This window comes from Metopolophium dirhodum, chromosome 1 (genome assembly GCF_019925205.1).
Source record: "Metopolophium dirhodum isolate CAU chromosome 1, ASM1992520v1, whole genome shotgun sequence".
Classification (NCBI taxonomy): domain Eukaryota; kingdom Metazoa; phylum Arthropoda; class Insecta; order Hemiptera; family Aphididae; genus Metopolophium; species Metopolophium dirhodum.
The window spans coordinates 85641941-85668504 of NC_083560.1; the positions used below are offsets into that span (position 1 = coordinate 85641941).

At 27.4% G+C, this 26564-nt stretch overlaps 1 protein-coding gene across 1 annotated transcript in view; it reads left to right on the top strand.

Moving 5' to 3' along the window:
- Positions 1–26564, top strand: part of LOC132937501 (uncharacterized) — a 582052-nt gene that overhangs the window by 488526 nt on the left and 66962 nt on the right. The window contains exon 4 of the mRNA XM_061004322.1: positions 10334–10441. Coding sequence (XP_060860305.1) covers positions 10334–10441 — 108 coding nt within the window. The remainder of the gene's footprint in view (positions 1–10333; positions 10442–26564) is intronic.

A 26564-nucleotide genomic window follows, 5' to 3' on the forward strand; every position in this document is an offset into this window, starting at 1 on the left:
AACACCAACCACAAATAACGATTATAATATATAATATTACAACATGTATCTATGGACTGTGAAGATCATGAAAATTTATTGAACGCCTCTTTACATTTAGCATAATATTATATATAATATGTGAGACGTAGGTACAGTAAACCCGTTTGTATTTTGTTTCAATTATTTCAAATTTTGTCAATTTTTTTAAACTGTACAATACAATATGAGTGATTGTGTTAAAATGCATACATACGTTTTACAAAACGTATTGTTTAAAGCGCTGATGCCGGCCGGATATCTATGATGCGTTTAGGTCACTATACGCATAACAATAATAATAAATTATAATTTGATACGCGCGTGTGATATTATAATGTTTAAGCGGGTAACTCGCATATTTACGTCTTCGATTTATGTAGCAGTATATAACTATTGTGATTTTTAATCTTTCAGGTTTTTTTTTCTTTCGAAATTCGAATTACCACCATCGCGCACGCACGGATTCTTTTACGAGCAATATCCATTTTATTCACTAAACGCTAGCTGCAATGACGGTTACGACGACGACGACGACGATGACGATGATGATGATAATAATATTATAATAACTGCGTGTTATCACTAAATTGTTAATAACAATATCGAGGGATATTGTTATTATGCCATTAATCCCCCCCCCCCCTAACCGTGGACCGTGGTGTATTATTATAAAACGATTCGTTAGATATTCAATCGAAACACAGTTTAGTGTTCTGTTAGGTTTACGCTTGCACCAGTGCTATTGTGTGGATGTTTCAATTTTTGTTTTTCATCTCGTCATTGTATTTCGTTCACGTGTAATCCGTATTTTGAATATAAGTACATAAATACAATCGGTTAGTAATTAATTATTTTTATTCGAGTTAACATAAACAATGTTTAAAATCCCCGTCTGAATAAACTTACCGGAACACACCGTAAGGATTAAGGATTGAGATTCATGCCCGATAAATGTTTCATTCGAACAGACAAGGATTATAAATAAAATTACGAGCATAGTCGTTTGCATTAATTTTGAATTCGATTTTGTTTGAATCCTTTTAATGAATCTCATACCCTTGAAAAACATTTTACGTCAAATATTTACACGTCTTTATTTGATAAATTATGTATTAATAAGAATGTAAAAGGTTTATTTAACTCATAAATTATGGAACACATTGTGTACCTACCTACTAAAACATAATGCTATCTAATATTGTTCTATCATCGTCCACTGAATGTGTTTGATAATACAATTACTTGTCTCGCTTTTCTAATGGATTTTAAATATATTATTTTGGAGCAATTTCTAGTCGATGTTTGCAAATTGTGTTGCAATGTGCGCATTTGAACTTGCCTTTACCATTAGACCTTAAATATATCGCGTTATTATCAGCAAGCATACACAATTTCAAGTATGAGGATATAATTATAGAAGGCTAATATTAAATTACTACAGCTTTATATTATGGAAACATCGTACACTCGATATAACAAGCAACGTCCTTTTTTGTCATTCAGATTCAATCACATCGAAAACACTTCAACTCAAAGTCCGTTTAAAAACTGGGTCGATTGATCAAAAAACATGAAACATTGTTATATTATTTGGTAATACTAAATGTATATAAACCTCTAATAATAAACTAAGTGGCTTGGCGCTGCGCGTTGGCTGTGAGTAAATAATGCGACTGAGAGTAAGTATCGCCCGTTGCTACTAGTTCCCGGATGGGTGACCACCCGGATCGTACTAGTAAAAATGTTGCCACACAGCAAGTGTTTGCTTACCTACCGTAACAACACCTTACCGCACCAATCTGACCAACCACAGTTCATATCCCCCTACAACAGCTAATGACCATAGTCGCCGGACTGAAGTTCAATAAAAATAAAAAATAGATAAATAAATTGAGTAATACAAAAATTAGTTTAACTACTAATGATATATTATTATACTTCAACTTGTCGCTTTTCAGTAAATGCTATGAGTGCATTTAAAATTGATAAATATCTTAAATATGTATAAAGAATATTATATTGTGTATATTATAAAATTAAAAAACTAAACCAATACTTATCATTTAATAATATGAGCTTGCTGTATTGTTTACACTTACCTATCTACCTAAGTTGAATTATTTATCTTGAGGTCATAAATTTACGATCGTAGTGACGCAAAATAGAACACTGGTCGGGTAGACATTTTTTTCTCCAAAATACTATGGTGGGTAAACATCAAATAATAGGATGATTTTACGATGTTGCTGGAAAATCAATGACTCAGAGCTTTAATAGTAATTAATTGCGTAGTCTGTTTTATTATTATATTCACACTTTGAGCGTAAATTATAATTCACCTAACTTATTACACTAAATAAACGTTTAATCAGATAATATCCGATATTAGTTTTTTAAAAGTTCGTAACAGTAAATTATACATCCGTAAGGTAACACATTTAATACGGTGAAGATTTATTGTGAGGGAGTCATATTAAAGGGCGTTAGCTCATTTTAGTTAGTTTTGGGAGTTATGTCCATGATGAACATGGGAAATTATTTATTATGATATTTAAGCTATCAAATATAAATTACTTTTTTCATTAATTTAAAGTTATGTTCGTAGTTAATTTAATGTTATAACAATGTCAATAAGCAAAATATTTGCGCTTCGAGGTAATATTTACGTATTAATTCAATACCTACCTACAAATAATAATAAATTTATATTTTAAGAATAAATATTTGTTTTTTGTTTTTATATGTAATATGTAACATATTATTATGTTTAATACATATAATGTTCTCTTAAAATGTAATATTTGTGTTTACAAGTATTACAAAACTAATATTTACCTGTTCCATCTTTGTAAGACAAAACGACGGAATCACAGACAAAATTTGTGTTTGTATTTTTTTATGATTGTCTTTAATTTCCATTAAAATGTTTTATGTTTTGAATAATTTTTTAAAAAAAATCTTCGGATTCTTAAATTTCAACGTAAATACATTAAACTTGTATAGTTGTAGCTGCTTCATTTTTCGGTAGGAAATGCATAAGGAATGTTCTTACAACTAAAAAAAAAAATAAAATTTAATACATATAAATGAAAATATTATTATATTGTAGTTTTAAAATAACAATAATATGCAAACAAATTCAGAATGTGTTTTTTTTATGTATTCATGAAGCATCATTTTTGTTCGCTCGAGAGTTATCTATGATCATTATCTTAAAAATATGCTAATTTAAGAGCATCCGGACAGTGTAATTTTGACACATCTATCTAAGAAAGCCCATTACAAGTCTATAACTATTTTGGGTGTTTAACGTTTATTAGGTAGTAGATTTGTAATGTTGTAACGCGCATTGTATACGTCACAATATTATCACAAGCATACATTTTACAAAATTATATCAACAATAGTTATAATAACAAAATACAAAAACACACGGAATAAAATTAAAGAAACGCATATGGGAACTTCCAACCATTTTTTTTTTTTTTACAGAGAATGTTTAAAATACTTTAAATAAATACGAATAAAACACGTATTTAGACGTCTGCACTATGTCAACATTATTGCGTGAAAGGATATTATTATTATTATATACACTCCGATGACCTTTATATTCAATCGAAGGAATGACGAGCATAATAACGTGATTATTTCTAAAACCTACAGTCGAATGAATTTTTGGCCAATTTACATTGTAAATGTCAACACGAATTCTATAAAACCGTAGAACAAATTTCAAAAATAAAATCGTACGGTTTTCTGCTGAAACAAAGGTTAAATTTTCTGAACATTTTGTTTTACAACAACAAAAAAAATAAATACACTTATCAAATTCAAAAACTTTGATGAGTATACATAAAAAAAAAATTGGGTCTATGTGGATATGCAGTTAAAAAATTATATTGTTTCATATTATTTTAACCTTGTGTTTACTAATATTTTTCATAGTGTATAAAAAACTGTAATGTAACCGGTTGAAAGGGGAAAAAAACAATTAAAAAATTAATATTATGACAGGTTTTTAATACACTTTTGGTTATCATCAATTTACTGTTCTCACATTTTTAATAATAACATATTATATCGATTCCGTATTTTATAACTGTTAAGTTTCAAGGGGGTTCTTTTATTAGGCAGCTCTAAGGTTATTGTTAAATGCATTAAGTCTTAAAGTTTATGAAAATCAAAGGACCGTCAATAAAACACATTTGTAGCTTTCATTAAAATAAATACGAATTACATTTAAAAGGATAAGATTAAGGTAAATGTTGAGCTTTGAAAACTTTAATCGTCTTTCAAATGGTAATAGATGACATTTATTATGTTATTATGTTCTTATATATTACAAGAGCAAGACAGTATTTTCATTTTTTTTTTTCTTAATATTATATAATATGAACATTTTACTCGTTGAAAGTTAAACGATTTTACTGGATACAAATCTGGGCTCTGGGATTGCAAATGTCAGAATTTGACGATGATGAAACAGACACATTAGCAAAACTTATTTCATTTGATAGTAATTTAAACTTTCTTAATTCCCGAACGTAAAAGACATGTTTTATTTGTTTAGATTTCTCCATTTTCTTTGCTATACGTTTTCGACTACTTAGAAAGAAAAAAAAGAGCGAGAGATAGAAAATGGGAGAGAATTATTTTTAACCCATACGGTTTTTTTGAAAAATTTTATGGGGTGGAAGTATTTAATATATTTGTTTTTGAAAATGTATAGCACATTTACAGTATTCAAAATAATATGTGATAATGAATATGTTATAAGATTTTTACATTTTTACCTATATTATTATATTAAAAAGTCTAAAACTTGAGATGGTGGGTGGAAATGTAACAATATAATTTGTGCTCAAATAAATCTAACTATTTTAAAAATCATTTAATAACTTAATGTTATTGATATTATCAAATGAATATTTATTTCCTACGTACCTAAAGATAATTTATGAATCATGACTAGATAAAGGATGTTAATGAATTTTGCTTTAGATATAGGTAAATGCATTTATTTTAACCTATTTTTTTTTTAGTATTTTTAATTCATTTTGTGTATTTTTTGTACAATGTGGGACATTTTTCTTAAATGTTTAAATTTTAAAGAAAATTTGTTTAAAAAAATTATGTTATTATTATTGGTTGGTTTTGGTTGTAACTAAATTAATCGAGAGCCAATACATTTGTTTTTTATATTTTACTTTTTAATTTATTTTTACTGTAAATTAAACTTACAGTTTAAATGTTTACTAAATTCTGTTCACGAATATTGTTTTATATTGTTTAGGTCATATTCTATATTTTTTTGGTCATCAACGTCCTATCTGTAATTAATGACATATTGGTGTATGTATACCTACATAAATTTACTATGTATTAATATTGCAGACCATCTACAGGAGGGCTGGAAATAGTTAGAGTTTTTATATTATTTACTGTATAAAACTAGTTCTTATATTTATGATTTAATATTAGACTTAGAAAATATAGTTCATTCATTACCTAACATAACCGCACGCTCACGAATTTATGTGTTTTTGTGCAAATAAAAAATTATATAATATTAATCGTCCATTTAAGCGTGAATTATGAGCTATAATGGAGCACGATCATAAAATGTGTACTAATGTTATTAAATATGTAGTTTTAGTGTTTGTCATAATAGCATTTTTATGTGATATAGTTGTAAAAAAAATATAACAATAACGGATAATTGACTCTATTAGCGCGTTTTATGTAAATAGAATAATTAAAATAATAATTAGAGAAGGGAACAAATTGAATAAGGTAGTTTAGATTTTGTTCAGGCATAATATTCAGGTTCGTTAAAGTGAAATTTAAGATATAAAGGAATAAAAAAATATTACAAATTAAAATCAACGGGTAGAAATCAGCGGATTTGAATTGATATTAATTAAAAGAAATTTTAAAATAATACACAATAGGAACTTAAAAGTCTATAATTTTTAAAAGATTAAGTATGTAGATACTTAATGTAGATATTTGATTATGTCAAGATACAATTTACGTGTAAATAATTATAACTATAACAACCTATTTCCACTGTAGTTAGTAAACGTTATCGAAGAAAACGAATAAGCACAATAATAATCATGATTAAACAAATAAATAATGTTTGTATAGTTTTGAATCTCTATGTCTCATAATAATGTACTATTATACTTAATATGAAATGGGTAGTATTCTGTATAAACAAACTTTAAAGATGTCGAATGCTAGTAGATTTTATTATAGTTATCGTTTTAATTTATTAATATTTCACCTTGTTTAAAAAACAATTTTATTTGATAGGTATAAATGATGTTAATAAATGAAGGTTGTCAATTCAAACATTCTAGCCATATCTAAAAAAAAATTTCAAATGAGTTTCTTGGTTTTATAGAACGTTTGTTTCGTCATTGTAAACCATATGGCTGGATAATAATATATAAATCACCAAACGTATTCATTTTTAAAACCCACAAAAACTAACTACGATACTTACAAATAAAAACACAATTGTTCTAATAGTTTTAGTAAGTTGAATATCGTATATAAAAATTACGATTATTATGTGAAGTCGTTTTCTGATTAGATATTGTAAGGTAATAGGTACCCTGTAATATTTCATCCAATAATTGGGAATTTCAAAACGTTGTATCATTATATAGGTACTTAAGATAAAATGATATTGGTAGATATCATACGGCACCAATATTAACGCAACATGAGATAAAGTTGTTCATGTAAATAGCATCACTATCATAGCATGCGCAGTAGGTACTCAAAATAATATTGATACTCAATACGACGTAACATTCAAGTTTTAAGTTTTATATTTTAGATATTATCTCTATTATACAAAATAAAGTTTTCAAAATATTATTTAGTGCATTATAATTATTGCCATGGTGACCAAGAAATGAGAAAATAATAATTTAAAAAAAGGGAGAAAGTGGGTAACCGAACTCCTGTTACAGTATAAAATATAATATTATGTCGAGTGTACCTCGTCGTTGAATGGGCACTGTTGTAGGTAGGTAATGGAAGATATGTTAAATTTGAGTCTCATAGTAAATCATTGGATGCGATGAAAAATTATTCTTAGCGAAGATGGTTTAACTTGTAATCTAGGTAACGTTAGTCACCAAACAATTGTTTCTATAATAATATTGAAATGTATCTAATGTTCATTTTAATTTTTTCCGATCGTTTTCAAAAATACTGAGAATTTTTAATTTTGACATCATTAAAGTACCAACTAGATCTAATTTTATACAAGAAACCTCCATCGAAACTGATGTTTAGAGAATTTCTCCAATAAGAAGAACAACGCCTTTAGATACAAAAATAAAAACACACATCATTGTAAAACCAATAAATTCATCGCTATACCCAGAGGCCAGAATCTAAAAAAAACGATATTATATATCATATTATTGAATCATAAAAAATATTATATATTAAATATCCGGTAAGATAATACCCAATTGTATAATCTGGAAGAATTGGTGAGTATAGTTAGTTGTGGGAAGTCCCATAGTTTTATTTAAAATAATATGTGTAATTATATTTTACAAGGTGCATACAGTCATGAAGTTTCAAACATAATATTAAAATGTGCACAATAATCATTCACATTACATTGCTATGATATTATATTTTATTTATTCATTTTAATAGTTTCAAAATAAATGTCATACCTATTATTATAAACATGAGCTACTGAGTTATTGGTTAGGGGGTCGTGAATAATTAACTATGTTTTTATTTTTATAATATTATTAAGTACCCATATAATATTATATTAGGTATACTATATTATATTTTGCATAGTAATAATATGTCAATCTACATTTATTATGAGCATTTTTTTTTTCATGCTTTTATTCGTATTAATTATTATAAATGATTTAAATGGGTCCGTGCGATTTTTATCTCTTCCATTTCGAACTAAAAAATGTATAAATCGGACCGGAAGCACTAAATTTTTTTCAAATCAAATAATATATAATTCAGAACACCGGAAATGGTTAAATAATACACATATTATAACTTTATCATGATTTCAACTCGGGCAAAAATTAAAGCCAAATACTGAAACTCATCTAATGGAAACTTAAAAAAGTTTTCGATTTCGGCAATTCAGTACCTGTGGTATTGTCAATAAAATCGATTAATGGAATGAATATTAGGCTGGCTGTCGTAAATTTCCTCGTAATAAAATGTAATCCAAGCTGTCACCGTCTGTAAAATATTCTTTACCAAACTGGAGATACTGATCATATTTTGGCTAAATTTTTAAATTTGTTATAGTCGTGGTCGTAAAATTATACTCTTTGAGAATAAACAAACAATGATATTATAATATATAATGCAATTTATTTTATTTTTATATTGTTAGAGAATATACAATTTATATATACAAAGGCATCATAAGAATATGTGCTACAACAATATTTAAAACAAAAAAAACATGAATAGCGTGAGGGAAGAAACCATCCAGTGATCGCACTTACTTTTGCTTAAGAAATAATACAATTTAATGTAATAAACATTATTTATTGATAAACATCGCATATAGTACGCATCCAATTGCTTAATCGCTGCCAGCGGTGAATATGAAGCTCGTCTGGGGTGGCGAACTGGTATCATGTGCACTATCGTATATTCCAATGGCTTTCGACGCACAAAATAATTATTAAAATATAATACTTTATTATTTTTATCCAACAGTGTCACAGTGTCACAGTGACCACTTCAAGTCAATAATATTTCGGACCGACATATTTTGTCTATTCCTATCACTTATATGCTATCGTTTAACCTAGTTTCCAATTTAGTACATCTACTTAAACTTATTGACTAAGACTTAATAAGTACTACATTTTTAAATGACCTAGTTAATAGTTTTTATATTAATAATGTATATGTTTACTTAATATTATACATGTCATAACTGAAAAATAATTTTGGTGGTGGGAAAGCCCCTCCGAAATAGAGAGTTCACAGTTTCAAATAATAATCTCCTCCCAAAATGCTTCTTTATACACAAATTATACAAATAACTTTTCTGCATTCACTGTTAATAAAATATATTTCAATGACATTTCCGCCCGACCAGCTGTAGTATCTAAATAACCACATCCGATCCATAAGTTGCCAAGCTTACAAGACGATAGAATTCTTAAAAACGTATTTCATACTAGTTCAAGCTGGGTCCACCTCAATGGAGGCTGTTTTAATACTGCGCTGTAACTCGTCCCCTATTATAGTGCAGCTCCGTCCTATGGGACCCCTATATTGCATCCACCTCATCAATTATAGAGTGTGTGTAAAGGCGTTTCCTCTACTTCGCGAGTCACGTTCTCAATATCAACCACAGTATTGAGCGACTGTCCCACATGCATTAGACATGTAACTATCTATCAGATAAAAGGGTTGATGCCAATTTAAAGTTTTTCCAAAGAATTATTGATAGTGCATTATATAATGTATCCACTTTCCTATCCTGTACCTATACGTTTCCGAGTTCCCAAATACTTCAACCACTCTGTTGCTCCTTTTGTAATCCACTTACGTGTCTTCAACTATGGTCGTATTCGCCACATCAGCTTGCTAATGCGTCTGTTAAACGAGTCAGTAACAAAGGTGGTTCATGGCCAATAATACTTTAACGAATGTTATATTATTTTGTATTCGTTTAACTCTGTGTATTATTATAAATCTAATTTTATTATTGTATTATTTAAAGTTACTTGTCGTACTTCTATCGAATTTTCTACCTGAAACCACCATCAATTTTTCTGTAGGTACCTCCTGGAAACTGTCATACGTATGTCATAAGTACTTGACATTATTCCATGAACATTTTTTCGGAAAATTAGGTTTTCTGTTTCTTTTGAAAAATAATTGTGTTACATAAATATATTATTTTTTTTATTTAATTTTTGAATTATTAATATTTTTTTTTATTACTCAATTTATTTAACATTTAAATGGCTATAAAAAAAACAATAATAGTGCATAATGATAAATAAATAAATGTGTTTATACTCGTGGGTTTTCTGATTAAAATAATAACAATATATTATTATAACGTGCATCCTGCAATATTAACAACTAGGAGACGTTTGAGGGTTGCGTCACGTGCGTATTAATATGTCGCACGTGTATAATATATTATATAATACTATTCTTATACCTTGTCTAAGAAAGTTTTTCTGGTCGGTTTGTCAATAATCGCATATTTTACATGTTATAAGTATCACATTATTAACTATGAGTATCTATCGTTCCACAGTGCCACCACAGAAACCGGTCATCCTGAGCGAGTACAACGAGGAGATAGAACACACAGGACCGTTCTACGAGGGCGATCGCGTGAAGTTGACATGCATGGTGTCTGGAGGTAATATAATTTTAATGACTTTTTCAATATAATAAAATAAATCTATACAACCCATTGTGGCATAGTGAGTTTTTTTTAACGAATGGGAGTCCACTTAAAACAAACATTACCTACTATAAGCTCCAAATACAGTACAACAAATACAATTCCATAATGTTACAACGAACTTTCATTCAAGAAAATTGCCTGTTTAGTAAAATATTTTTGAGAACCAAACCAAAATATTAGAACTAAATTTATTTAATTATATTAAACGAAATTCTCAATAATAGGTACCTTTTAGTTACCTACTGCATTTTTTTGTTGCCCCTGAGACTTTACAATAATATGGAAGTTTTACTGTAATATAAACTGTCATCACCATGGTCATTATGTTCAATTACATACTATTATGTGTGATAGGCATATCATACGTACCTGTGCAATAGATAATCAATCGCATAAGGGGAAAAAAAACATGGTGCATCGTGTTTTAATGTGTAGATACTGCCAACATTGAACGTTTAAAATGTCACTCGACCGTGTCGATTAAATAATTAAAAACATTACAGTGCTATTAGCTATAGTGTTGTACTAGAATGCGACATACCAAATATTTTATTCGAAATAAATGCGTCATAAATATCTTACGGATTATTTAATTTCGTTTCTCCGTTTTAAGTGTATCGTTTTATTTTAAATACTCGTCAATGTACATTGTAGACGGTTGGTATATAATATAATATATAAAACAAAACTCATGATTTGATTTTGCGTGTACCAAAGTTAGGAATCATATGTTTAATTTATACAGTTCACCACGGAGAATTATAATTATGACCGTGATGGCATTCTAGCATTTTCTACTACCACATAATGCAGTGTTCACATTTCTCGCTGAAATAAATTACTTAACAAATAAAACATTATTATATACGATCGTGTTATTATGTAAAATGGATAGTTTTTAGCTACCTACATATAAGGTAAGTTAAAATTATTACGTATTCATTACATACTACAGCTAGTCGCATAAACTTTATAATATGTAACTTAAAGTTGGATTAATATTTGTTAAAAGTTTTATCATTTATAACGTATGTCAGGAAAAGTGCGAAGAAGCATAAAATTTGTATACTTTATAATATGCGATCTTGTCAAAAACTTATAGAGTTGAGTTACTTTGTTATAAATTGTTAATCACTACAAAAATACATTTGAGAAAAAAAAATAGGATATACTGTTACACGAAAAGAACTTAGATTAAAGTGTGCAGTATATTATATTGTATAAATTATATGACACTGTTTTAAGTAGTCCACTACTGTTCGCAGTTTTAAATTATTTAACATTATATTTTCAAATTAACTATGAATTATATCATTCAAAACCAAAAAATGTTTTTTTTTTTTTTACAAATTAATGAATCCATATTCTGTGATGAAAACGACAAATACAATACTTAAAGTGGAACGTTTTAAATTGATTTAGAATAAAGGTATATCCACACGACATCCGTACAAAATCCATACAATACCTGCATACAAAAAATAAGTATGAAAAATTATATATTTTTAACTTTATATTATAATGGTTCAAAATTAAAAAAAAACACATATGGTAATATGGTAGTTTATTAATAAATAAGAATACCGTTTAATTAATTTTCATTCTGAGTATGTTAGCTATTTTTTTCCCTGCATAACCGACAGCAGTGGAAGCTCTATGTTAGCTTAACGTCATTGTTTTAATTTCATATTTAATTATGTTCTTGAGATATACGATAAATCATTAAATATTCAGTCTGTATTTAAAATTTATTATATCAGATAAAAGCAATTACTTACTCTATTACTCTATTATTTCTTCGCTTTTTAGTTCTTAAATTTTACACCAATCGTAGTAGGTACCTACATCAAAAAGTAATTTTATCCTTTTTTCATAGAAGTTTCGAATGAATTTTTTTTTATGAAATATATATATCTATACTATACTTAATCGTCAAAAAGATCCGAAAATTGTAAGTAAAGATAATAACATCCATTTTTAGACACCTATCCACCATGAAAAACATAAACGGAAATGAAAGAAGAAATAATATAAGCTCTGGAGAAAGATCTAATAGCCAGATGTTGAATAATTCAAAAATTAAATTGACGGTCAAAAATATAATAATAAATTCAGATGATGTTTAGTAGTGTATATTTCTAGCAGTATATATTTCTTATATATATACTAAAAATAATAGGTTTGTTTTATGTCCAAAACTCAAAAAAATTCCATCAGTAACTTATAACAAACAAAATGTTCAAAGGTAATGTATTTCAAAAGTTAAAATTTGAAAAATTGATTTATTAAAGATTGTTATGTTACATATATAATATCTTACAACTATTTAGAAAATTCTAGGTAAGGTAAATAATAATAAGCAAAAAGCGATTTACTATACACAAAAATCAAATATCCGGCCAATGGTTAACTAGTTAACTAGTTATTATAGGTCACTGATATAAGTGTGAAATGTCTTGATGAATCTACATTTTTACTAGGTTTGAAATTCAACTTTTAAACATGAACATTTTTAGAAAACCTTCTGTTTATTTTAAAATGTAAAAAATAAAAATGTTTTTATTTAAAAAATAACTAACTTAAAAAATATAAATATTTTTTTAAATAAGTTAACGACTTCAAAACAGTGTGAAAGAAATGTTTTCAAACATAAATTTATTCTACAACAAATTACAGATAAAATAGTCATCTTATTAATTGTATTGTAACATAAAACTATATCACTAAAATAAATAAACAAAATATCAACAAAAACTTAATTTCTGTTAATATTATAACGAACCAAAATGATGAAAAAAAAATAATCAAAAACCACAATCCGATTGCTCCCATTTTAGATTTAGAGCGGATCGAGGGAGCTATTTGGTTTACAATAGCTTTTCTTTTTTTTTTCGAAAACAATTTTTAGGATAGTAAAAGTGTTGCGTGTGACCTTATCAATTGATTGGAAATTGAACAAAGCTCGTATTTTATAAAGGTCAAATTTCTTAGTAGTTTAAAAAACTCATTTGGAAAACTGCAAAGAACATAATATATAGTGTACCCATTTTTAATAAAATCTCCTCCACTTTTAAGTAAACCGATCTTCGCTCTGATTTGATTTTCAAATACAACGATTTACTATTATTATAAAATTTAAAATAATAATATGTATTCTTTAAACCAGATTGCGTTGAAGTGAGCGCTAAGGAGGCAATTTCCCAACACCTCATGTCCTTAGGTAATTTGTATTGTGGTTATCTCTTACTAAACGCTTCTGCATATTTTGTAAAACAAACTTTTTATGACGCTATCATAAACAATTAAACTGAGAGAAAAATGAAATAATATTTCGCAATATTGTAAGAGATAATTGTAATTACACTCAAATATACGGTCTTAAACGAACAACGGTAATGGAGTGTATTATCAAAGACAAAATATATTATCCTAACCAAGTATAATTTAGCCCAAAATTATCTAAGAGGCTTTAAGTTTTGTTACCCAAAATTCAAAGGGTGTGGACGTCCAGTCAAGTTCATAATATAAAAATAAAAACAATTTATCTATATATTGTACAACTGACTATATATTATTATAAAACGGTTCATACAATTTCGTTAAATTTTCTTTAGTGCAATAAATATTTTTGTCTAAACGCGTTGCACGAAAAAATAGAGTTTTAAAATGTCATGACATATTCCATTTTGATGAAAAATAAGAAATAAAAGTCAAAACATGTTAAGTGGAAAATATTATTGAAATATTACATTAATGTTATATAAATTACATAACAACTGTCTATCTTATATATGTCCTATCTACATCATGATCATAAATTAAATATTAAAGATCACCAATCAGGTATGAAATCAATCTGACCATAATATAGTAATAATTTTATGCTTTTATACAAAAAAACACAAAATTAAAAAAATTTTTTCAATATTTCATTGAAATATTTCAAGAAGGATGAGAGTTTCAAGATTAAAATACTTCAAAGTGAAAATTTCATGTGAACAATTTCATACTCATAAGTCATAACCTTACAAAAAACAATTTAAATTTAACTGATGACTTTACACATTTTTAATCCAAATACTTCACATAAAAAACATTGTAGAGTTATTTTAAAAAGCAATCTGACACCCACAATAAGTGACCTTATTTAGTAATGCATATTAATTTTAACTATACCAACCAACATTATGTTGTGTATGTATATAAATATGTAATGTCACATAAAATTCAAAAGACGAATTTCCAAACTCAAGAAAATCAAAAGGTTAATAACTGCATATTATGTTTAACTTGAGAAGTTTAGAACAATGAATCCCTAAGGTAAAAAATTATCTAAGCTTGTATACTAATTAATAGCAAATGTTTCCCAGAACCAATGGATAGAGTTTACACGATACGCGTTAATCTAAGTACGGACTTAATATTACATATTATTATGTGCGATTGACTTGGAAAAATAATAATTGTTTACAAATAAAATAAATATAATATTCAATACCATTTTTCTTACTATAATGCTATAGCATATTTTAATAGTAGTAAATATTATTTTTGTTATATTGAAAATCACAGAAGAAATTGAGATAATATATAATATACACTAATACCAGTGTCGTTTTAATTTAAATTAAATCAAAAAAATACAAACAACAAAATTAAATAAACAAGTTTATTTAATCGAAAACTAAAGATTCCTAATCTTTACTATGTGTATATGAGTACCTATTATGAATTAAAGTTTATTTATTCACAAAGAAATATATTTTTATTTTCAAATATTATGCAAAGTGGGTATTACTATACTATCGTTAGTTAATTTTTAAAAGTCAAATGTAATAAAATCAATTTTACCAATTCATAAAATCGATTTTCATATTTCAAAATATTAAATTACCTATTACAATATGAAACACCAATGGAAATATACAATTTGTATGCATTGATTATTAATTATAAATTAATCGGAAAAGGTCAACATGTGATAAATAGATAAGTGACCGTCAAATAAGCATAGTATATTTTTATTTAACCGCAAATATTATGATATGAAATGTTTTTAAAAATAGAATAAAAACAATCAATATCACAATTTTAAATACTGTAATACAATAAAGTAAAGTGTTAATAATAAAACCGAGTTTAAAAATAATATATTTTATTTCAGGAAAGGTATCTTTTAAATTTATATTATTTATACTATACGCTTAATTATAAGGTTATATATTTAGATTTTAAAATGTATAAATGTTATAATAAGTTTTGACGTATTTTGATTATAATTGAAAATGTATAATGAATTTAAGTGTATTTATTAATGTACGGTGTGTAGATGTAATAATTCATAGTATTATACTATATCGTTTGATAATTTTTATCGCTTTTATACATTTATTGGTTATTTAGGTATTTTAATTAAAATAGAAATCATTTTCATAATACACCTCTTAAAAAAAAAATATACGTTCCAGATAATATTTAGTGAAATTGTACAAATGTTTATTTCAAATTACAGGAATTATTGCCCTATTAATTATGATATTTAAAAATACTGGCTAGCTCATTGATACCAAACAAAATAAGTTTGATTTAAAACGAATAACAGATAAAAAATATTATTCTTGACTGGGTAGTGAATGTTTTCATAGGAACTAATTAGATTCTTATAATTAAAATCTACTTTGATCAATTAGCAATCGTAAAATAAAAATTATGTAAAGCGTAAATATAATAGAACATACAACAGTGACAAATACAGATGTATAAATTTATAATAAATTGATTAACTATTTACAGTATACACATGGTATGTGTTTCTACTAACCTTAAAATAACCATTTAATATTTCAAACTTTCAAAGTTCTGTTTGATAGTTAACGATAATAATGTGCATCGTTAAAATATATTAAATAAGTAGTTTTTCATTGATTGTAAAGGACGTTATGTCTACCATAAAATCTACAAGCAGAAAAAATTTAATGAGAAGTGATTTGAGAAGTAACAACCGTTTACCAGTGAAATGGTAAATATCAGTTTTTCTGCAGTATATTTTTTTAAATATTTTAGCAAAAGCAAGACAAATGTTTACTTGTAGATAATAATTATTAATCAAATTGTGCCTGCCAACATCAAAGTTTAGTTTCTCTCTGGAATTGCATACCTTCCAATTTGCTTCCACGTCGTTTATTTAAACAAAAACACAATTTACGATTCAAATGATGTGTCTAACGAAAGCATCATCTTCGAAGTTTCGTCTTCCTCGTGAGATATCTCAAACTCATTTAAATTTCAAATTACCCGACCATACAACTATATTTCAATAGTTATCAATCATACTGAATAAATGAAGGAAACAAATAATTTCATATGCACCGTAGTCTGACTTATCAACATATTATAATTTTCTTAGAGTGACTGTGACATCGTGGTGTTGTGTTATTATTTATTAAGTATTCGCCATTTTTGCATATCGAAAAAACAAATTACAAGTATATAATAACAATAGAATTACCATCCATATCATATTCTTTGTGGTGATAAAAAAAGTCACCAAAATAAATTCACGTACAACCGAAACATTTTTATATACAATATACCTGCTATCTACCATACATTTTTCTGTTGGTTGAAAAGAAAAACCTCAAACTGTCTTCATTTTTATCGACGGTATGTTATACTTTACTAAACAGGAACAGATTTCCGTTTCAGTAATTCGTTATAATTTAATGAACATTGATTTGTGGCTTTTGTATATTTAAATTTTAAATATAATTTATGGGTAACGGAATTCATCTGTGCCCCCCACAAGACTTAGATATCGTAAAATGGAAAACAATTTTATAGAATCTGTTGAAAAAACGCAAGTTTTCCTATTTTGTCTTAAGTATTTGATATTTTGATAGAACAGTGTAAATTCTGAGAACATTCGTAAATGCAATTACAGCCCAAGATTGCCGTCAAAATACCAAAGACCCCATAATATTACAGTATACGAAACAGCGTGAAATTATTGAACTTGTACATTAAACCTATTCAATTTAAGGTTTTCTTTTGTTTTTGGTTCATAGTTTTGGGTTACATAAAACGCGTTAATTAATGGAAAATTATGGTATGCGAAATGGAAAAAATCGTATTCGGATGTCGTTTCATTATTATTTTTATTATAAAAGCCGAGAATGGTATTGCTAGAGAATCACGATTTAAAATTTTTCGAGCGTTCATAATGCTGCCATTAGAGGGAGATCACTGGACCCATCTATCACGTCAATATAGCATGGAATCCGCCAGTTCAGGTAGTTTTAAAGAACTTATCGATTCCGCCAGCTACCATTTTATACCTGTTATCCCATTCATATATAATATGATATCTCTCATCCTAGTCACTCTTTAACTTGATTAATCAATCAAAAAATATATTTACGCTTCAATTAATTATTTAACACCATAAATAAACATTATCATGAGAATTATAGATATCATTATACCTAATCGGGTACACGATATACTGCGTACTGTCCATGTACCTATTTTATCGAAGCGTAACGATTATGGTTGATATCAGACAACATGCTCTCGTAGCAACCATTATGTTGTGGCGGTGAAGTGGAGGTACCTGCCAATCTATTAGTAATAATAATTTCTAACTACTAGAAATTCCGGACAATCGTGTCCAACTATTATGGTCAACACTGAATACCGAGACCAGAGTAATGAATGAAGGGCGCGGGAATCAAAATTGCAAAAGCCTGTGGCCTAGATAACATCATATTATACAAATTGCATTCCGAATACTTGGATAGATTTATCCCCTCGTCACCACCGTGTGAAATTCAATTTACAGATTTTTTTATTCCCCAAGGATTTGGCGTATATTACTTTATGCACTCATTTCACTTCGAGTAGGTACACGACGACGTGCGAAGGCGATGGTTTTTTTTTTATGACTGACAGCATTTGCCGGTCGTAAAAAATATTCAAAATGAAACAAAAAAAAAAAATAATAATAATAATAAGACCGTCGACTATATTATATATTTTACAAAGGAATAATGCATTTGTGCGTGTTTGTACGCAGCAATCGCGCAATCGTTATAATATTATAATTTTTCGTATTAAAAACATTTATATTTCTAACCGCGAGGCTAGATCAAGTAAAGTGGTGTTGTTGCGTGTTCAACATTACAGACGATTTGATTTTATTTCAAACTTTTTAACACATGCTATCAATTGTTTTCAAGTTCATAAATGTTAAACCAATACAAAAAAGTATATCTTTGATTTTAACTGTATCGAAAATATAATTCAATTTTAAGCAAAAATATACTTCACATGCAATGGAATGAAACAATAATATATATATTATTTCAATGTATTTTTGTATTTCAACGATAAATATTAAGAAATATAATATAAATAGTATATACATAATATTGTTTATTGACTTTAAAATTGAGAAGTAAATTATTTGTATTATCGAATGATTATATCAGTTACATCATAATATTATTACTTACTATGTATTAAACATGAGTACTTAATACGGTTCAGTTATTATTTTATTGTTTGTTTTAATATTAATATATTATACAGATTGTTTTAGAAGTTTTCTAGTGACGTTTAAGATCAGTTGGGTGAACTAATTTAAATAATAAACAATTGAATTAACACTTATACATTTTTAAAATAGGTAAATAAAATTAGTTATCTCATACTGATGGGTCATTATTTCAGCAGTAAAATCTCATATTATAATCTCGAAAAACTATTAATGGTTTCTAAAATATTTATATTTATATGATTCTATAAAATAAAATTGATATTGTAATTAATGTTTAAGTTTTTAATTTCTTAAAAAAACAATATAAGTTTTTTAATTTCATAATCTAAAGCAGAATATAGTCTGAACATTTGTACGTTTGTATTAATTTTGAACTATCTTTTAATTATTATTCTGTACCTATTGAATGTTTGGATGCGCATATATTTCATCAACATTTTGTAGCGTATGCCACACTACTCTACTCATAAATATTTTAAAATTTAAATACTTGTAACAAATTAACTCCTTGTTTGAATTACTGTTTTCATTTATCATAATTTTCAGAAAAATATTTTGTTTTGTAGTATGGACTTTTAAATATCCATACAAACCAAAAAATAAAAACTAAGAAACTTCATAACATTTTGAGAATATAAAATATTAAAAATAATAGATAATTATATAATTTTCTTCAAGAATTTTGTTGAATATTACTACAAAATAATTAGGTAAACAAAATAAATACATAAATATTCTAAAACGTTAATTTTGTATGATAGTGTATGTTTACTGTTAAAATAATCACTCTGTATGAATTTTAAATTACTTGAATTGGTCCACATACAACGTAATATATAGTACCTATAAAATATATTAACAAAGTAAAAGTAAACATTTATGAAAATAACAATTTCTCAGTGAACTATTAATTATAGTGAAATTAATGTATAAGTACTGTTATGTTTATGTAGTCGTAGTGTATGCCTATAAAAGTTGTACTTTAACTAGGTAACAAAGTGTGCAGAGATTAAAGTTAATTTTAAAAATGACTCACTATTACAGGATAATATATACAATATTAATAAGTTTGAAATACTAAAGGTAATGTTTTGTTTTAATTTAATTTACCTATTAAATAAAATATTTTTTTATAATTGTTTACGTCAGAAATATTATAAAGTCTACAACTTGTATAAAATAAGAAACAAATATACGATGAAAATTTCAAACTATGAATAAAAAGATCCTATTTTAATACAATACAATTTTTATCAACGCATATAATAAAATGATAATTGTTGATTCTAAGAAGAACAATAAAATGCATTTATTTTTTTTTTTATTACGTTAAAACTGTACCATTTTTAAATGCATATCAAATACTAAAAATAGAGTTATTATTTCCTCTTACTATTCACCTTAAAATAAAAATGTTTGTAAATTTTACTTTTTTTACTACCGACTTAGTAAAATTAATTATTTTGATCTTGCTATAAGTAAAAGTGTCAATAAAAGCGGGCGTAACCGTTCTCCGCCAAACATTATATTCCGATTTCCGCCAAAAAATATTTTTGAGAACCCCTGAAGAACAAAATTTGATGTATGGGCTAACCTTGTATCACACATATTGATCATAAACTATTATCTATATGACTATATCTTATCTAACTATTATTATTCACCTATTATATAGGTACCTATACCCAATGTATCTCTTAACGTATACGTTTTTATAATACACAATAAAATTAAAACGATATATATAGTATATATTATACGATATATTGAGTTTGTCGTCCAAATAATACATTATTATAAAAATTAAAATTAAAACAAATTGTGTGTAAAAACAGTATACCTAAGTATAAAATATTTTTGATTATTAACATAATTTTGAATATTTACTGTACGAAAAAGAGACTTTTTTGACAAACTCGGACCTAGTTAAATGCCCATATATGTATTTTTGATTTTTTATTTGTCTTAACTGAATTATTTTTCGTGGAGTTTTTAGTTGATTCACATTTGACATTTTACAATATACACTGGGCTGTACCTCATCAATCAAATTCTGATCCCACGTAAATATCGAAGGCGAGTTTTTATAAAACGATTGATTGAAGTCGGAATGAAATGATTCACACGCATTCTTGTTAATGAAGAAGTTGCTTCCATCCATAACTTGGGGGGGGGGGGGGGGGGCGTACTTGTATTTGAGATGTAATTGTTCAATAAATATTGTGAATACGCTAGAACACGATTATCAGGTGGACACTGTGGCATAAAATCTTCCATAAAACAACTCATTACTTCACTGGGACTTAAAAATAATAAACCAAAGGTATGCCTTAGCCACATACCAATTTTACACATATTTTTTCGTACACGATCTACGTCATTAACGGAAATAGTTGTACATGAACTTTGTCCAATTTCCCGTAAAATAATTTCATATTTACATCTTTTACCGCTTTACGCTCACAGGCTGAATTAATAATTTGTCTGTCAATTATACGTCTATCAATAGCACTATGATCTGGTGTATGACTACCTTCAAATTTCACCAGTACGTAATTATTATTATTATTTTTTGTAAAAAGTTTAGCACCCCACTGTTTCTCGTAGCACCTCCACCGAGTAATACCGTCTTTTGACGAGTACGCACGTGTAAATTTAAAATGTTTGTATACTAGCATAATATGACTGCGGTTACTTCTTATCACTTCAATGTTCTCGGACATTTTTTTTTAACACCGTGGTTTCAACTGACAGGTGCAGACTGACAGCGAACGGCTGAAAGCGGATAGCGCTGAGATGAAAAAATAATAATATCGTAATCATTGCTATTCGATGAATTTAGTTCAGGGGTTCTCAAAAAATATCTTAAATACTTTAATAATATTTTTTGGTGGAAATCGGAATATAACCTTTGGCGGAAAACGGCCATGGTGATAACGGGCGAGGGTCATTTTGGCGGAAAACGGAAACCCCCATAAAAACATAATAAATTAATTTGAATTGATACAGATGGGAAAATCTATTTAAACCAATAATTGAAAAATTATAGAGTAATAAAATAGTTTCTGGTTTATTTGAAACGTAAGTAGGACTTTGGATATTACCATTATGGAAAATCCATTTGGCCACCAGCAATTGTCCACCGTATAAAGATAATGGTCTCCTTTATATATATTATATAGACAGAATGTACGGTAAAGAACGTGTATTTTCCTCTGTCACGACTTGTACATTATCTTCTACATTTGTATTCATGTCCTCGTACAATCAGTTCATGAGGCAATTTAAAACCATTATGGAATTAAAAACGATTTTTACTTCACTATACGGTCCAGTAGGACATTTGAGAAAATGAAATAAAAGCTATTTTTGGTGATACCTTGCCGGTAATTATTATTTATTTTTGTCATTTGTTTTATGTTTGTTAAAATCTCAAACGTCTATGGACTACTTACTTCCTGGCCCGATTGAAATATTATGTTCAATGCAGTGTATATTTTATTGTGTTTTCGATAATAAACAAATCTAAGAGTAATAACTGCAGTTATGACTCAATTACAAATGTATATACATGCATGACGGTGGTGAATTTTAGGGCCAGAGGAGGGGGGTGATTCAACCAGCGACAACATTTTAACAGTTTTAGGTGTGGCAGTTTTATTGAGTGTATCAAAAAATGTATAACATTTAATAGCATCATTGATTAATAAATTGATTAATCAACGATTTTGTTTTTCAAGATATAGATAATTATTGTTAGCGCTGTTGTATAAGAGGACCGTGAGTGATTTTATATCAAGTTAGTGTAGAATTTTTTCTGCACTATGTTATATACACTATTTGTACCCCAAGTAATAATAGTAATAAGTGATAACAGATTATCGTATTAATTCATTCTGAGTTGATTGTGATAAGTGAAACAACGCAAGAGAGGTAATTTTCTACTCTTAAAAAGTTTACAATTATCTGCGGTCTATAATTGGTATGAATAGGTTAAACTCCTTTGCCATACTTTATTAGAATCAAAGTTAACCAGTGAACTCCAATATTATGACGTTATTGAATTATAATAATAATAAGAATAAGAATAATCACCTACAGGCAAGCAAAAAATTATTGTAATTCAACTTTTTTTATTGAAATTTACTTGGGTATGTTATAATTTGGAATAAATGTTTATTTAAATAAAACACCTTGAAATTGTAAGCTATTAAACCCTATAGGATATATATTTTAAAATGTTATTCAAAACAAGCAAGGAGCACAATTTTCAGTATTTGAGGGTGGAGAGGGAATAGGTCTGAGATTGTAAAGAGTAGTTGGTGGATATAATTGGGAAAGAAGGAGGCAGTGTTAAAATTATTTCGCCCCGGGCCGCATATATTCCAAATGCGCCACTGCATATACAAATATATAGAATAATATTATCATAATGTTTAGTGTAGAACTGTGGAGGAAAAACACTTAAATATTGAATACAATCCAATAATAAGATGCAATTATATTCTATAATGCCTTATGAGAATTTAATTGAAATATGACATAGTAAAATAATATGATGATGTGGTAAGAAACCACTTGAAAAATTATATTGTTCTAAAATATACACAGAAATGAAGAATAATTTGTTTTTCTTTGAGCTTGACTGTATTTTCTTAATTGAACACCAACATAATTGAGCGCATTTGTTTGTTTTATATTAACGTTATACTACCGCTGTATACGCAAATCTCAGATGACATAAATTATATGATCATAATTATTATTATTGTTTTATCGAGTTCTACACAAATACAAAACTAAATTATCTGTGTATAATGTATACGAAATTCGTCTTGTAACCAAAAATTTAAAATATGTAGCAATAACGAATTCTTGATTTTAGTGAAATTAACTTGTTTTTTAATATTTTTTAATATATTCGTCAATTATTTAAAAGAAGGTATAATCGTAATAATGGTATTAAAAATAATAAACTGTAAGTTATAATATTATATACATAGCTCAGTTAAATTTGTTGTATAACTGTGAGTTTACGTGTTATTAGGTTTATTACTTAACAAAACCTTGGAAGGCTGTCTAATAGGTGTCGAGTATATCTATCGTTTTTGTGTAGGTAACTTTAGTGGATTTGTTAAATTTGAATGATAAATCATTAAGTAATATAATTAATATGATGGAAAAAGGCTGTGTGTGGAAGGCCTTTCAGCCTATATTTTTTAGACTATTTTATATTTATATTGAATATACATAATTGTACTTTATTTTAAAATTATTAATCAGGTAGGTTGAGAAAATTGTGGACAAAATCAAATCGCATATTTTATATAGTGGTTATTATTATAATAGTAGTTTATACTATTGTTTACTGTCTGTTATTAACTTATTAATCAATACCGTAGATGCGTAAAATGCGTTTTTTTTAATATTTTTCCGAATTATTTTGCAAAGTACTAATTCTTTTACTTTTGACCTCGACTAGATCAAATTAGCTAGGTACCTCCCTCAATGTTTAAAACTAAAGCGGTCTTACTGCTCCAAATGGCAATGGCACACTTTGGTAGAAAATTTGATTTAGTTGGTACTTTGAAAAGGTAAAAATACCAACTTTACAAAATAATTGATAAAAACTAAAAAAAAAATACGGAAAAACGGGAATATTTACATAATATAATATCAGCTTTCAGCAAATTTTATTTTATTATTTCATTATAATTCAAAATTAAATCATGGTAGATGTATGTAATTTTCCCAAAATATTTATATGAGAATTCTCTAGGTTTTGTATTAATTCAAAATATTAAAAATAAATATCAGTTTTTACTATGAAAGTTTAAAGATTACATTTCAAAGAAAATTTACAAAATCAAAAAATGTCAAAAATTATTTTAAATGAATGAATTTATGACATTTTATTTTTATAGATTAAAAAATCAATACAAGATTCCTCATATTATGTTTTTATAACTTTCTTCTAATAAAGGTTTACCGTAAACCTATGTAGATACATTTCTAATGGCATTTTTATGACGATCAAACAAATATTAAGGATTTCGTCATAATTCACAAAATATTTTTATGACTTAAACATAATATAATTTTGTATTACTTAAATAATCTACAATATAAATTTCAAAAATATTTAGACCATGAACAATACTATTTATACCACAAACCGTTTCACTCCTTTCTAGGGCTCGTGGTAATAACTTATAAGTAAACAACAATAATATATAGGTAATACGATATTATAATAACAATAAACCATTATATAAATGTAAGGTAAACTTTTCTCTTACTACCAGAAAAATAAATTATTAATATTGTATTATAAATAAATTAAAAATCCATATAGATATAGGACCGTCTCCATTATTCTTGAGCAATGATTTAAATTGAATCACTAAATAACTCGACATCCATTGCAGTCACCTAGCCAACTTCCATGTGTTTTTGCTCTCATGAACCATGAAAATATGATATTATTTTCAGTTTTCACTAGTGATACTTGTATCCATATCATGTACATTACTGAATTTAAATGTTTTCGTTTCGATGACGTGACATTACTTTTGTCACTTATGCCGTTAAAAACAAACCATAGGTATGTGATGCTGTTCAACGTGTGTACACGGTAACTACTCTATAATAATATGACGCTTACATAATTACATACAATAATTAATATAATGTTACATCCGAGCTTCCAGGATATGTACACCGTGTTAAATCGACGAATGACGTCGAAATAATCATAATAATATGCTTATTGCTCATTATGGTCATTACCGTGATCATTCTCTATAATATTATGCATCCGTAAAAACCCTTCGTGTGCCCAATTAAAAAAACATCGTATTGTTTCGCAATACGAAACGTATAATATATTATATTTTATTTTTTAACACAAATGCGTTTCAATAAAAAAATATACAAATCAATAGTTAAATGTAAAAAAAAGAACAAAAAAAATTTCAAATTTCACCCGGTGTGTCGCGTATTTTGTATATTTCGATTCGTCCGTGGGAGACGTCTCTCGTCGTTTTGTGAACAAAGAACACGGCGTGCAGGTGCGTCCGACTGCCGCGACGACGACGGCGGCCGCCGACGAAGTAGTGAAGAATTTCGTCGGAGTTGAATAATTGAGGCAGACGTTTTACGAAAGGGCCGGAAGAGAATCGCGCGAGATGGTCGTTCTTGTTAGCACATTAACGGGTACAAACGAAATATTTCTCGTGGGGGGGAGGTGCTAAAAGTGGATCACGAGCGTGATGGGGGGGGGGGGGGGCTGGTTTAACGAGACGAATATAAATAGCCGAAATTATTTATTTCACTGCTAACGGTGCTCGTTAAAATCCGGTAGGTACTCGGGAATTTTTGACAACTTGAAGGGCAAAGTAAAACAAAAATAAATAAATAACAATGATCATAAAAATAATAACAATAATGGAACAGTGTGCTGCAGCGAGACGGCGTTGTGGGCATGTTAATTTTCGCTCTCGTTTGCGACCGTCTTGTCTA